The sequence below is a fragment of the Lepidochelys kempii genome, chromosome 4 (assembly GCF_965140265.1).
Source record: "Lepidochelys kempii isolate rLepKem1 chromosome 4, rLepKem1.hap2, whole genome shotgun sequence".
Lineage (NCBI taxonomy): Eukaryota > Metazoa > Chordata > Testudines > Cheloniidae > Lepidochelys > Lepidochelys kempii.
In genome coordinates, this window is record NC_133259.1 from 51,405,579 (window position 1) to 51,419,762 (window position 14,184).

At 38.8% G+C, this 14,184-nt stretch overlaps 1 protein-coding gene across 4 annotated transcripts in view; it reads right to left on the reverse strand.

Annotated features, from left to right (window-relative positions):
* Positions 1-513: 513 nt before the first annotated feature.
* The window catches only part of TBC1D9 (TBC1 domain family member 9), an 85,006-nt gene continuing 71,335 nt past the window's right edge, over positions 514-14,184 (reverse strand). For all 4 annotated transcript variants that reach the window (XM_073341202.1, XM_073341203.1, XM_073341204.1 and 1 more), the window contains 6 exons: positions 12,508-12,748; positions 11,409-11,474; positions 8,248-8,334; positions 6,355-6,429; positions 6,127-6,227; positions 514-2,759 (listed from right to left, as the gene is read on the reverse strand). In XM_073341202.1, the coding sequence (XP_073197303.1) occupies positions 2,046-2,759; positions 6,127-6,227; positions 6,355-6,429; positions 8,248-8,334; positions 11,409-11,474; positions 12,508-12,748 (1,284 nt within the window). In that variant the 3' untranslated portion in view covers positions 514-2,045. The remainder of the gene's footprint in view (positions 2,760-6,126; positions 6,228-6,354; positions 6,430-8,247; positions 8,335-11,408; positions 11,475-12,507; positions 12,749-14,184) is intronic.

A 14,184-nucleotide genomic window follows, 5' to 3' on the forward strand; every position in this document is an offset into this window, starting at 1 on the left:
CCTCTGGGCAGTGTCCGCTGGCCCCCTTGATACCTTCGAGGAGCAGTGGGCGCTGTCTGGGGTTCTCTGCTCAGTGTCCCTTTCAGATTCCTTATTTTTGACACTTACATCTGTCCTTGTCATTTTGTCTGTTGTCCGCCATACCTGTGTCATGGGCTCAGTGGATCCTCTCCATAGGTTGGGGGAGAGTCGTTCAGGTGTGGGTGGGCTTACGCTCACTTCCTGGAACCCAACAGGACCACCCTTCCAGAACTGTCAGGGCTGCCTTTTTCACAATACATTAATGCCTAGTTCACAATGCATATGCATACCTGCTCTGCTAACAGTCTGACTTTGTAGACAGGCACCTCAGTTTAGCTGTACCTTTACAAAAAAACAAACAAACTTCATTTTTGTAATTTAAATAGAAGAAGAGTACATATCAACTTGTGCCTTAGAAACATACAGCAAAAAATCACGTCTATAAAATCAATTAGGTTTTTTAAAAAGACACAATAATTCTAGCTTTCTAAATTTAAACACAACAGGGAAAATGTTTAATGAAATTCTGCAATGTGAGAAACTTCCGCTGAAAGATTGTCACATCTGAGCATATTCCTGTTACAAACACACAAATATTGAAAAAAAATGAAGTCCTGAAACAATTGACATTTTGTGTGCTGAAATCAATAGTTGGAGATCCCAAGTCATTTGCTCCACAGAATTTCCACTGCAGAACTGTGTATTAAAATACAATCACCTAATTTCCCATTGAGCATGGGTTTAACAGTTTAAAAAGGAACCAAATTCTTTGCTGAGTGTATTTAATTTGTTCACATATAGCCTATCTGTGGTTAAAGATCACATCTGACAGTTTTTAAATGATTCTTTTAAAACAAAAAAATAATTAAACAGCAGCTTTGGATAACAAAATATAGAACAGTTACATGGATATAACGTACAGTGATATAAAAGAAACCCAACAGTTTTCTGGTGAAAATATTTTGAAGACAGCAAATAAAACGTAGGCATGTAGGAATGATCCCGAACTAAATAACTGCAAATTAGAAAACATCAAACAACATAAAAAAAAATCTTGAATATTTGTATAAAAGAAACAAGGATTCAAAGTGCAGGTGCTCCAGCTTTCATGTTAACATAGTCAGTAAATTGATACAGGATAATATATTATATAGAGTGACAGTGTTCTCAGTAAGACTTTAAAACATTCAGTTACATTATTTTGCAGATTTTTTTCAGTTTACGTTATCTCTACTTTCCAGTGCTGTAAATGAAGACATAGGCAATACAGGTTTTTCATTTCTTACACTACCGAAGATATATGATTAGGTTGGTGGTAAAGGTTAGTTTTGCGAGCTGAATAATATTAGCTATGCTGCAGATCCAGCTATAGAAGTACTTTTATACTTAAATGTTTAAAAACATCTTTTCCACTTTAAAAAAGGGATACTCCCAATCTGTTGAGAAACCTGTCTGTAACTTCCTTAAGCAAAGAAAGGCAGGTCCCAGGAAATCTCTCTGGAGGATGTGTTTTATATATTTAAAAACACAAAATCAAAGCACTCATTAAAACCATTAGCCTCTTAAAAGAAAAAAAAAGACAGACATCCCCCAGGGATGCTGAATGGCATTTACTTTTCTTTCAGGTCCTATACAGATTGAGTGTCCCCTTTACATTTTAGAGAGCTCCCGTTTCTTGTCAAGAATCAGGCCTTTTTGATACGTCTGTTTTAAAAACGTACACAAATATCTGTCATTCCATTTAGAGTTACAAATTGAAAACTAATCTTTACCATTTTTACACCGACAGCAGGGTTAATAATTCACACATTTCACTGACAACTGTATTTTTTCTGTATGTTGAATAAAAGGTGCATTCTTGTAACATTTCTCACAAAAAGTGATTACAATTCAGGGGAGTTACATCTGCACCCCACCATTTTCACTTTAGTGAAAACTATCATGTTTTAAAATACCAGGACCTGTGTCAGGTACTAATAAATATGTAAAAAAAAATTTAAAACAAGAGACCCCCGACTGCCCTTTCATCCCGACAAAGTAGAGATCTCATAGTCACTTGTGGAAGTTATTGGCTTGCCCATCATCCGTATGTTCTTTGCATTAGTAATTCTAGCCATCATGGCCGCAGGCTTGTCAAAGTACCTCACCAGCGCTGGTTCAGTCAAGAGGGAGGCTAAAAATTGCTCAAAGGTGATGGCCCAATCTCTGTCAATGCTAGTGCTTCTACGCAGAGAAGTGTTGTGGCTGCTTTGCACCAAAACTGTATCTTCACCTATGTCCTCACAGTGAAGCTTTTCCTCCTCATGCGAGCCTGCACTCAGTACTGAATAGGAGGACATGGAGCTGTCATCTTTAGTATCATCATCAGAAATAAGCATGGAAGAACAAGCTCCATTGTCCCTGGGAGAAGAGTCTTCAAGCTTAATGTCTTCCATCTGTGCACTCAACGCGTTATCAGTGCAAACTGTCTCCTCCTCATTAGCGAAGGATTCACGCTGGTCAAAACCATACTGCTGGTTCCCCTCCTTCTTCTGAAACAACATGCTCTGAATAGCTTTGCTGCAGTTGTTACTGCTACTGTCTGTATTTTTTGTGGGCTGAACAGTGAAGAGCTTACCAACTTCACCAATCTCCAAAAGCAAACTTGTCACAGCAGCAGTGGCATGGTATAGATCTTGTTCATTGGGATCTTCACTGAACATGTTGTACATTGTCTTGCACAGTTCAATAAATTGCCCCTAAGAGTAGAGGATAAAATTAATTTTAGTTAAAGGAATGGCAGCACATATAGTCTTTGAGATTTGGGTATAAATCAGTTTAAAGAAATGTATGTGACACACTGGGGATCAAATAATTCATATGATGAAGTAAAAGTTAGAAGTAGTCTAGGTATTTTAGAATATTTTCTAGTATTCAAGAAAATTATGTATTTCTCCAAGACATTTCCATCAAATTGCTGGATTGAATTATTCTCCACCTCCCAAGCTAGTACAGTTTCCCCTGCCTTAGCCTCAGGCAACAGTGGAGGAGAGTCAGTGCTTCTGGTTGCTCATTCAGCATTACCCTTCTGACCAGAAGAATAGTGGCACCAATCTTAGTTCTCACCAAGCCATAAAGGAGAGAATTAAAAATGGAGCATTTGTCCTATAGGACTCCCAACAACATGAAAGTGTAGAGTAGGACCAGGCACCATTGAGTGTCAGGGTGGCTAAAAATCAATAATTATAAATATTAATTTTAAAAAAATCTGATTTTTTAAGTTTAAATTAAATACATTTTTCTTTTTAAAAATAGTCAAACCACTGAGCTGGTGGAAGTCCTTGACTAACCACCTGGAACTAGAATTTGCTGAAGTGCTAAACCAGTTTTGACAGCAGTAGCCTTTTCTGCAGATGCAGAGAGAGTATTTTCTTCATTTTAATTTATTCAAGTAGTTCAATTCAATGTCTAGTCCACTGGAAGTTCAGAAATTGATTCTGAGTTGGTAATGCAGGCTTATTTTCCCTTTACCAATCTATAAATAAAAACAAGGTGTGAGAGGACGACATCTACTAGTTCTAAAAATCTTAAAGGACATTGTGACCATAAACTTCAGTTCAATCACTAACTAGAGATAAAACTTTGTTTTCATTAATTAATTAAAACTATCTTAAATATAGTGGATACATAAGGATGGAAAAGTAAGTTTATCAAAACATGCTTTTGCATTTAAAACTAACCGGTTTATTAAACATTTTAAAATGCTGTTTTAGGGCATTTTTAATTCAATTCCAATTTCCATCCAAATGCAGCTTGACATAACTCATGAGTAAAAAATTAACCATCTAGTAAACAAGAAAAGCATCATTCACCATTTTGTAACATAAAAGAAGTAAAAATTAAGAATCTGATTTAAATGTTTTGTTTACCCAGGGTTTTCAGAACCCACAGCAGGGGTAACTTAACTGTTTCACTCCATGTGGTGTCAGGAATAAATCAAGGGGAACACAGCAATTCTGTCTGATAAATGATTAATGCAAGTAAGCGTGCTTTATCTAAAACTGCAGTTTATGAGATTTAAGCACACACAAACATAAGCAATAGGTTTAGAACATCCCAGATATTTACCTAAAATCTGGAACAGTATTGAGTAATCAACAATAGGTATGCAGTGGCCACTTGCTCACCCGCTGGGGAGGAAAGGTGTTACGAAAAATGTCTCTCAAGATGACTTCAGAGGACTGTTCCAAAATACACCATATTAGCTAGTCTTTTATAACTTCTACAAAACACATGGGTCATTATGATCCCTACTAAATCATCACTTTTCCTAACTTTTAATAAACTTCTATATCAAAGGTGCTCTGACTCAAGGTCTTCCATCCACCAAGGTTTTCAGTCTCACTTGTTGACTTGATTTTCCCCTCCTCCCATTCTGATTAGCAGAAATTGCAAGCTAGTTTTGACCTTGCCTCTAAAAGCCTGCTTTCCAATTAAACCTTAACTATGTGGTGTTCTATTTTATTAATTCATGGTGGCTGAATGCACATAATATGGTTGCAGTTGGCTTGATCACATTCTGGGGTACACACACCCCTCAAATCCAGGGTAACAGTGTGTTAGGCCACATAAGAGCTTAAATAAATGTGTATGGATATAGAATATTCTTCTGGTTAGCAAAAGGAAGCACCAAATTTAATGTAAAGGCCATATTTAATTGCAAATCAACATATTTTAACAGTTACCAACCAATGAGAATCATCTTTTCTTTAGGAAAATAACTAAAAAAAAATATCAGGTTTCCTGCTTGCTGGTTTAAATCATGATTTAAATTGGTGATTTTAATCACTTTGATTTTAAATTTAAATCAATCTTCCCTATTGATTGAAAATGGTAATCCAGATAAACAGTGGCGTTTCAGTCTTTAAAACAAAGTAATCAGATATGGAGGAAATATATTGCATAAGTCCGAAGAGGGAATAATTAGAATTAATGGGATGAAAAGAATTGTTTAGGCTCTATGAGTGTGTGTACCCTGCAGCTGGGAGCATGCTTCCCACTGTGGGTCGACAGACATGCGCTAGCTCTGCTTGAGCTAGTCTGCTAGCAGCAGCAGCAGGAGGTAATGCAGTCGCCCAGGTGGTGGCTCGGTGAATCCGTACCCAAGGCATTGGGCAGGCTTGTACTTGGGTAGCTAGCCCAGGTCGCTGCCTGTGCTGCTGAGGCCACACTAGCTCAATCAGAGCTAGCGCGTGTCTGTCTGTCCGCACGGGGGAGCGCGCCTCCAGGTGCACTGTAGACATACCTTTAGACTGTGGAATCCTCTCCCAATGGAAATGGCAGAAGGCTCATCTCTTTAAAAAATTAAAGATGGATTGGACAAACTACAGGACAATTTACTGTAGGGAATAATCCTTCACTTCCCCCTAGTGAAAGGAATAGCTGCCCAACAAGGCTATGTCTCTACATGTAAAACACTACAGTGGCACAGCTGTGCCCTGTAGCGCTTCAGTGTGGACACTGCCTACGGCGATTGGAGGGCTTCGCCCATTGGTGTAGGTAATCCACCTCTTTCATAGACCTAGTGCTGTGTACACTGGGGATTAGGTCACCTTAACTGCACCACTCAGAGTGGGGATTTTTCATACACCTGAGCAACACAGATAACTTAATTTTCTAGTGCAGACCAGGCCATAGTCTTTACAATCTCAAACTTTAGTGGGTTTAAGGAATGAAACAGTCAGTCAATCAGTTTTTCCCCTCACAAGAATTTGTCAATAGAACACAGGAGATCATTATTTTTGAATTTCTGGGATTGGTACTCTCCTTCCAAAGCATCTTTTTATAAAAATTCCACAGACATACATGAATGATATACCATTTATTTTTATCTTGTAACAGAAGTTTGGACGGCCTGATATTGAATATTACCAACTTGCACCCTTTGTTCCCACCATTCCTCACCCCCAAATAGCCATTCTAATATTTGCAATATTTTTAAATCAAGTTGTCATATGAACCTGCAATTTGAATACTAACATTTGCTCAATCTACTATATATTCATTTTGGCATGCGACCAAACTTCTAGTGTTTATGAAAAATAACTAAATGTCAACAGAATTTACCTGATTCAGTTTGGGTAAATCCTTTGCATTCTTTACTTTGGATTTATTCTCTTGACTCCACATTCTCAGGTAGTTTCGATTTTCTTGTGAGTTTTTCTTACCTAATGTCAGTGAAATTGGCCAGAAAAGAGGAAGACAAAGTCCATCATGAGGTCCTGCATTAGCATTTTTTCTTTCTTCAGAAGAATTAATCTTTCAAGCAGTAAGATATAGAGAGAAAATATGTACCTTTGTCTGGTTTCAGGCTCACTGTAACAAACCCATCGTCTGCCCCTTGTTTGTTCCTGCTGTCAAGGCCAACAACTATTGGAAAATATTTACAAAACGAGAGATTTATTGTAGATTCATGTGAACTGTATTCATGTTTACAGAGCAAAACAAAGTAGAATAAGCAAAGTTTTACATTTATGAAAGGACACAGTCAAGAACGATAGGACTAAACCATGACCATTTTTGCTTATTTTTACATCTGCTTACAACTTCCATGTAATTAATAAAATAAAGACATGTACAAGGACCATCTTTGTGTACAATACAATGCCCAGGGCCATGATTAAAGATTCCACCAAATAAATATCACCACCATCTGCTTACAGTGATAGCCATATGATAACTTGAATTTATAATGTACATCTAATTGCTTCTCATACACTCTGTCCACTAAGCGATCTCCCAGGAGACCACTTCTAATATTCCAGTCAATCATCAGCTATAGTTTCAAACAACCTTCAGAAAAAAATGTTTTCTTCTTTTCCCAAAAATTATAGAGGCCCAATGTGCATGAGGGGCAATATTCAATCCTCAGACAGTGACAGGCACTTCAGGGTTGGAACCAGGAGCTTTAAACCACTGGAAAGGAGAGATTTCCCCGCTTCCTAATGGGGGACACAGCAAGCTTCAGACTTCAGAAGTTGTTGTATTATGATGTATTAAAAATATATTTTAAGTAGATTTTAGAGGTTTCTTATTATAGCTTCTCTCTTCATCCAAGCTCTGTACAGGGATACACGTGATATTTCCTAGATTCCAAGGCCAAAAGGGACCATTCTGATCACCTAATCTGACCTCTTGTGTAAGACAAGACACAGGACTTCCCCAAAATAATTCCTAGAGCACATCTGTTAGAAACAAACATCCAATCTTGATTTAAAAATGGTCAGTGATATAGAATCCACCACAACCCTGGGTGAATTATTCCAGTGGTTAATTGCTCTCATTGATAAAAATGTACGCCTTATTTCTGGTCTGAAATGGTCTAGCTTCGACTTCCAGCCATTTTATAAGCTGTTTTTTTAGGCAGAAGGACCTAAAATTTAATAGCAACAAAGGATGAACTTTTAAAGGGTCTCAGCATTGGCCTAAGTCAGCTCCTATTGACTTCACTGAAATGTCCACTCAAAACATCTAAAGACCCATTAAAACACTGCCAAAATGGTTTATCTTTAAAATATGACACACATGCAGATTAAAGAATGCATTCTATGTTATGAAATTTCAGAGACCCTAATTTCTGCAGCTGCTGTTCCATCTTCAGCCCCACTCTTCCAATCGCATTGGGTGCTGAAGCCACTGGAACCAAATAAATAAGATCTGCAGGCTGGCAGTGAAACCTCTTCCGCAACACACAGGGGATGCACAGGCACTATGCTCATGTCTATCCCCAGTCAGCCCTTGTGAAGGCTCTGCACACCATGGAGAGATTATACCTTATAGCCAGATACAGCCTCTCACTCTCTCAGGGTACTGTCCACATGCATCAACACATTTAAACAAGATTCTACTCCCTTCACAGCTTAACATACTAATTTTGATCCTTCACAAAGTCAGACATGCTGAACCTGTGACTACCACCACCACCACACTGATGGCATTATCCTCGAGAGTAATTCTTCATTACAGCATTGAAGGGAGGCCTTATTGAAAACACACACACATCTTCAGATATCACAGAGAACAAACACTAGTCATATACATTTGTTTTTGCATAGAATATTTTATTTCTTCATTTTAATCCAATGAGAAAGTAGCCATTTAAAAGTAAGGTTATTAGTGTTAACAAGTATTTAGGGTCTTGAACACCGAAAAGACAAGATAATGCTCTTGCAGAGAAAAGTCACCTACCATGTGTATACTCTGGTGTGATGTCTTCAAAAAAGTACTGAGTTGCTTCAAAAGCAGAGTCTGGCTCTTCTTGCTCAGGAGATGGATCTGTGTGATGAGAGAGAGCGAGAGAGAAATTACTGCATTGTTTAATTAGAAAAACAAAGTAGATTTGTGTCAGTGTAGAGTTTCACATTTTAAGAAGCATAGTACCACATAATGAGGCTAACCCCACTTAGGATAGTAAAAAAGACAAATAACCCCTCATGTTTCAGAGAGAAGCCAACCACTACCTGATGTAGTTAGAAAGAAGCTACTTCTGTGGGCAGATTATTTCATAATTGTCCACTAAATGGATTTCTTGTACCTTCTTCTGAAGATTCTGGTACTGGTCACTCACTGGGAGAGACATGCACTAAATGCCTGAGTCACTAGGACATTTCCGACCTATGTACCCTCAAAGTCAAAGCACTGGTCTGCTGTGCAAAGTGCAAGTAAATGGGTCTTACACAGGAGATCCCTGTGGTCTTAGGGAAAGGAATTGTCTGCTTCTTTAGGGTGCAAAGCAGTTTCTCTGAGCAGGTACTTCAGCCCATAGGTGGTACGAGTGGCTGCTGTGGCTCCCTGACCCCTATGGGGGATTTGGCCCATTGATCCAGAGTATTGGGTCTTTGCCCCTCCCCTTCCTGCACTACATAGCTGTCAGAGAGCTATTCCAAAACACTACTCTGTGATTCTCAATGGTATGGATTCCTTGCACCCAACCCCACCTCTCTAGTCACCACTGCAGAGTAGAACTGTAGCAGTTCTGTTGTGTTTAAGGGATTGCATCTTTCGTTCTAATAAGTTCTTCCTGGGAGAAAAACTGAATGCTTTGCTCATTAATAGAGAGGCACTGAATATCCTAACTTGTGTTGCGCGTCTGAAACTCTTTCTGCATCAAAGGTTTGGCTTGTGTGCCTGTGTAATTGAGCTTCTCAACTCTAGAGCAGTTGGGATATGAGCTAGGTACCTTAATGAGGGATAAGACACCTATCAGTTCATCACTTGGATAGAGGGCAGTCCCCTCTCTTCAGTGGATACATGTTACTCGCACCGAGCCAAACTGCCTGCCCTCAGTTTGGGCCTGGCATGAGTATTAGGAAAATTGAGAGATATGTAAGTTTGACTCCCACACCCACAAACTCTTTTAGACTTACACTCATGCTACTGATGCATCTAAACTGGTGTCGCTTACAACTCCAAGAGATGGCTCAATTGGGTACAGTGCTCTATCTTCTTAAAGGACTCACCTATCCTCCCACCCCTCCTGACCAGACATGCCAAACCCGCAAAAAAACAAACAAAAAAACTCACAGAAATTGGGCTTGTTTTTAGCTTAATTGGCTTGTGAGTTGCTTGTTGGCTAGTTTTTGGCTTGTAGCTTGTTACTTCTTTTTTTTGATCTGCTCCCAGCAAGCAAGGGTAAAGGGGGGGCAAGCAGGGGCAAGGAGGGGGGGAAAAGAGAGTCAGGGGTGCACAGCGGGCCCACCACAGTCCCAGACTGCAAGCCAGGGGGGGATCTAGTCACAGAGAGTTGGGGTTCTTAGGGATTGGCTTGTTTTGGCTTTGTTTTGAAATGGGATTAGCTTGATTTTTGGCTTATTGTGAACGTCGGGGTGCTTATTTACCCCGTGAAAGTTGGCAACTGTGCTCCTGACTAGTAAACAGCTGTTTATTTAGACTTTCCTGTATTCTCTTAGAGCCTTACTTGGCCTTTCATCCCTAAACTTTTCTTACTCTATTAATAGAATCAGAACTGGAAGGAACCTTGAGAGGTCATCTAGTCCAGTCTCCTGCACTCTGTGGTAGGACTAAGTATTATCTAGTCCATTCCTGACAGGTGTTTGTCTAACCTGCTCTTAATCTCCAATGGTGGCGATTCCACAACCTCCCTAGGCAATTTATTCCAGTGCTTAACCACCCTGACAGTTAGGAATTTTTTCCTAATGTCCAACCTAAACCTCCCTTGCTGCAATTTAAGTCTATTGCTTCTTGTCCTATCCTCAGAACTTAAGAAAAACAATTTTTCTTCCTCCTTCTTGTACAACCTTTTACATACTTGAAAACAGTTATGTCCCCTCTCAGTCTTCTCTTTTACAGACTTAAAAAACCCAATTTTTTCAATCTTCCCTCATAGATCATGTTTTCTAGACCTTTAATCATTTTTGTCCCTCTTCTCTGGGCTCTCTCCAATTTCTTCACATCCTTCCTGAAATGTGGCCCCCAGAACTGGATACAATACTCCAGTTGAGGCCTAATCAGCGTGGAGTAGAGTGGAAGAATTACTTTTTGTGTCTTGCTTACAACACTCCTGCTAATACATCCCAGAAGGATGTCTGCTTTTTTTGAACAGCGTTACATTATTGACTCATATTCTGTACATCTGTGTGAATTCTAAGCAAAGAGTTTACTCCTTGCTTGCTGGAAACAAAGTAGGCCCTCCATAGCCTATCACAGGCTGGAAAGGCAAACCAAGTGCTCTCATTTTCATAGCTACCAGGACTTTCAGCTTTGTGGTTAGTTTTATTTGACTTGTAATTCAATAAAATTGTGTCCTAAATAATTTGAGCAATTAATGAGTATCTTCATTCATGCTTGCCCCAGAGGCAGTACATATTAGAGACGAGGGGCTCCTTACGTATCTTCCAGCACTCAGGCATCTTCAGCAAGGTACTTAAGCAGGTGTGTAATTTTAACCACATGCAGCCAGTGGGACTACTCACACGCTTAAACTTATGCACAGGCTTAGGTACCTTGCTGACCTGGCTTCAGACAGGACTAGTTTCTTCGATGTGATACCCACAGTGAGTCAGTGGAATTATACTACCCAATTTGATGGGCACAACAGCAGCCACTAACACTCAGGAAAACAAGCAAATGTCTATAAAAATGGCCCATTTATGATGAGCAGAGCAGAAGACTGAAGTATGCATGAAGATCCCCTGGACTCATCGTGAGGTGAGGACAGAAGCTCTTCTGTTTGACTGCTTCATGAACTTACTATCGAAAGGAAATTTCACTCTCCCATTTTTTAGCTGGGAAACTAGGGTTTTTTAATTGGGAAAAGAGAGATTAAGGAACTATATTCCAATTTTCTATTTTGACTGAGAAATCAGCTATTTTAAATGTCTTTTACTCACCAGGCAATACATGCATTTTATAGAGCAGCTTCAGTTTCTCTGTAAGATCTCCATGACATGCTGTACCTAAACAATATCCCATTGAACATATTAGTGTTATTAGCAGCTTTTATCAGAAGAGTTCTTAGAGATTTACAAACATTTATGAATTAATCCTCAATTATCCTGTGAGGTAGGAAAGTATCTCCATTTTACACAGGAAAGCTGAAACAGAGAAGTTAGGTGACTTGCTTAAGATCACATAGTAAATCTAGTCTGTGGACTAGGAATAGAACACAGACCACCTGACTCTGAGTTCTGTGGTTTAAACACTAACTCACTTCTTTACTAGAAGAGTGTTTACATTTGCAGCTCTCAAAAATAGTCATCATCACATTACTACATTGATGGCCATAGGGTTTTCTGTTTAAGAACAACTTTTTTGTGGGAGCCCCAACTGCACCCACAGTGACCAAACAAGGGCATCCTAGGACTTGGCTCAATTAGATGTTTGCTAGAAAAGACCCAGGATAACAAGACTGTGATCAAAGAGTAACCAAGAGATAAACTATTCTCTGCTATTATGTTAGCCTCAATCGAAATGTTATTTGGCTTGTGGAAAAATGAGTAAAATGAAATTCAAGTACTTCACGGCAATTCACTAGATGTTGGAATTTTTTATTAGAAAAATATTTAGATATTCAATATTATGTATTTCTAGAAAATTAGATAATTTCAGTTAGATGGAGATTTATTTTACATTACAGCTGACTATGAAAACCTAATGCCATTAAGTAGAATTAAAACAGCAAATATTTCTTGGGAAATATCAACGAGTGCAATCTACTGGAAGCATAAAACCAAAAATGCAGAAAGATATTAGGCCAGAATACCAAGCCAGCCTTAACCTTTTCCTCTTTGGAAACCAATGTTAGTGACATCATAATGTTATTTTAAGTATAATTTTAATGTTTGTAACTCTCTAAATTCCATCTGTTTATATTAAACTAGTGCCAGTCACAGTTGGAATAATATCAGGGTTTCTGACAGACTGGTTCACCCTGAGTAATGGACTGTATTGCTCAGGTTAATTCATTCCTATTGTATAAATTCTCCTTACTTAGCCCAGAGACAAATTCACGGAAGTTGATTAGAGAATCTCCATTGTCATCCAGCAGTCTGAATAAGCGTGCAGCTAGCACATCGGAGTGAGTCCCACATGCCCAAGGAAAGAGGAGAGCAAACATCCCCTTGAACTGCTCAAAATCAATACGGTACTGTTCCAGATATGGCAGGCTGGGGTCATGACGGTCAAAAGCATTGCTGTTCCCTCCCCAGTAGCAGCTAGTCAGATGTTCTGCCTGAACAGAAGGCAAATGCTGTAAGATTACCATTGTTTCTGTAAACAGCTCAACAATATCACTAAAAATAAATACATTTAAAATAACATTAGCATTTGAGTTTAGCAGATTCATTTCTGACCAGCACTGACATTTCTTAAAAAAAAGAAAAAAAGAAACAAAAAGACTTCCCCTTACACAGTGCAATGCCAAATTCCTTTATGAAGCAGAAAAGAATTCAGCTCTGCTTCCCAGAAAAACATAGTAGTAAAAATTTTTTGGTCAAAGCGAGATGTGACTACATATATATACACACACACCCACACACACAGAGATATGATACGCTCAATCTTGTTTTTTCACAGCTACATATTGTTTCAAGTTAGGAAAGTAGCTGATTACAAGATACTTGTAAAACAGAATTTTGCTGTCTTTAGTTTAAAGATTTCCTTGGCATTTGCAGAAATACTTGCTTTGTCTTAGCGCCTAATCCTTCTCCTATTGAAGTCAATAAGGGCTTTAAAATTGATTTCAATGGAGGCAGAAGCAGGGAAATAGGCCCTGATCATGCAGTGTGATCCTGGATTCTTTCACAGGCTCACCAATTTCACAGTCCTGAGTATACTTGGGTGCAGGAATCCAGTCTAGAGACTCATATTGCAGGACCGGGACTGTAGTAAGTATGGAGACTAGTTACAGGAGATTCACGAGAAAATATGTTCTCTTTACCAGAATATTCAAGAAACTCAATCCTGGCCAACCTACTGCAGTGTGTGTCACTCACGGACTGAGCAAGGGTAAGGATTAACTGTGAGGATAATTAACAATTGAAACAACATACATCGAGATATGGAGGATTCCCTTGAAGTCTGTAGATCAAGACTGAATGTCTTTCTAAAGGATATACTCTAATTTAACCAAACTTTATGGACTTGAGGCAGGAATTACTGAGTGAAATTCTATGGCCTGTGGTATGCAGGAGATCAGATTAGGTGATCATAATGGTCCCTTCTGGCTTTGAAATCTATGACTATTTTTACTCCTCCCCAGCTTTTACTTACTATTAGAACACTACTTCAAGAGAGCCTCTGGACAGAAAATTAAACTGCAGAAGGTTCAGTATAAATTAAAACCATCAATTGTAGCATGTAGCAAGTACCATGCAAAGTAAAGTTACAGGCTGTCCAATTTAGCTTAAGGAAGATATTTTGGGGTCAGATTTTCAGAACTATGCCCACAAATCAGGTAGACAGACAAAGAAGGTTTTGGAGGCTGACTGAAACTGTGACCCAGAATGTCGGTCTTTCCCTTACTTTTCTACTAACTGATGTCTTCAGGATAATACATTTTTCTAATCAAATTAGTTTGAAAAATAATTATTTCTTTCGTTTTAAAAAATGGCTCTTTTGTATTTCAATTATATCTAGTTGCAAATTCCAGTTTGTGTCTGGGCACAC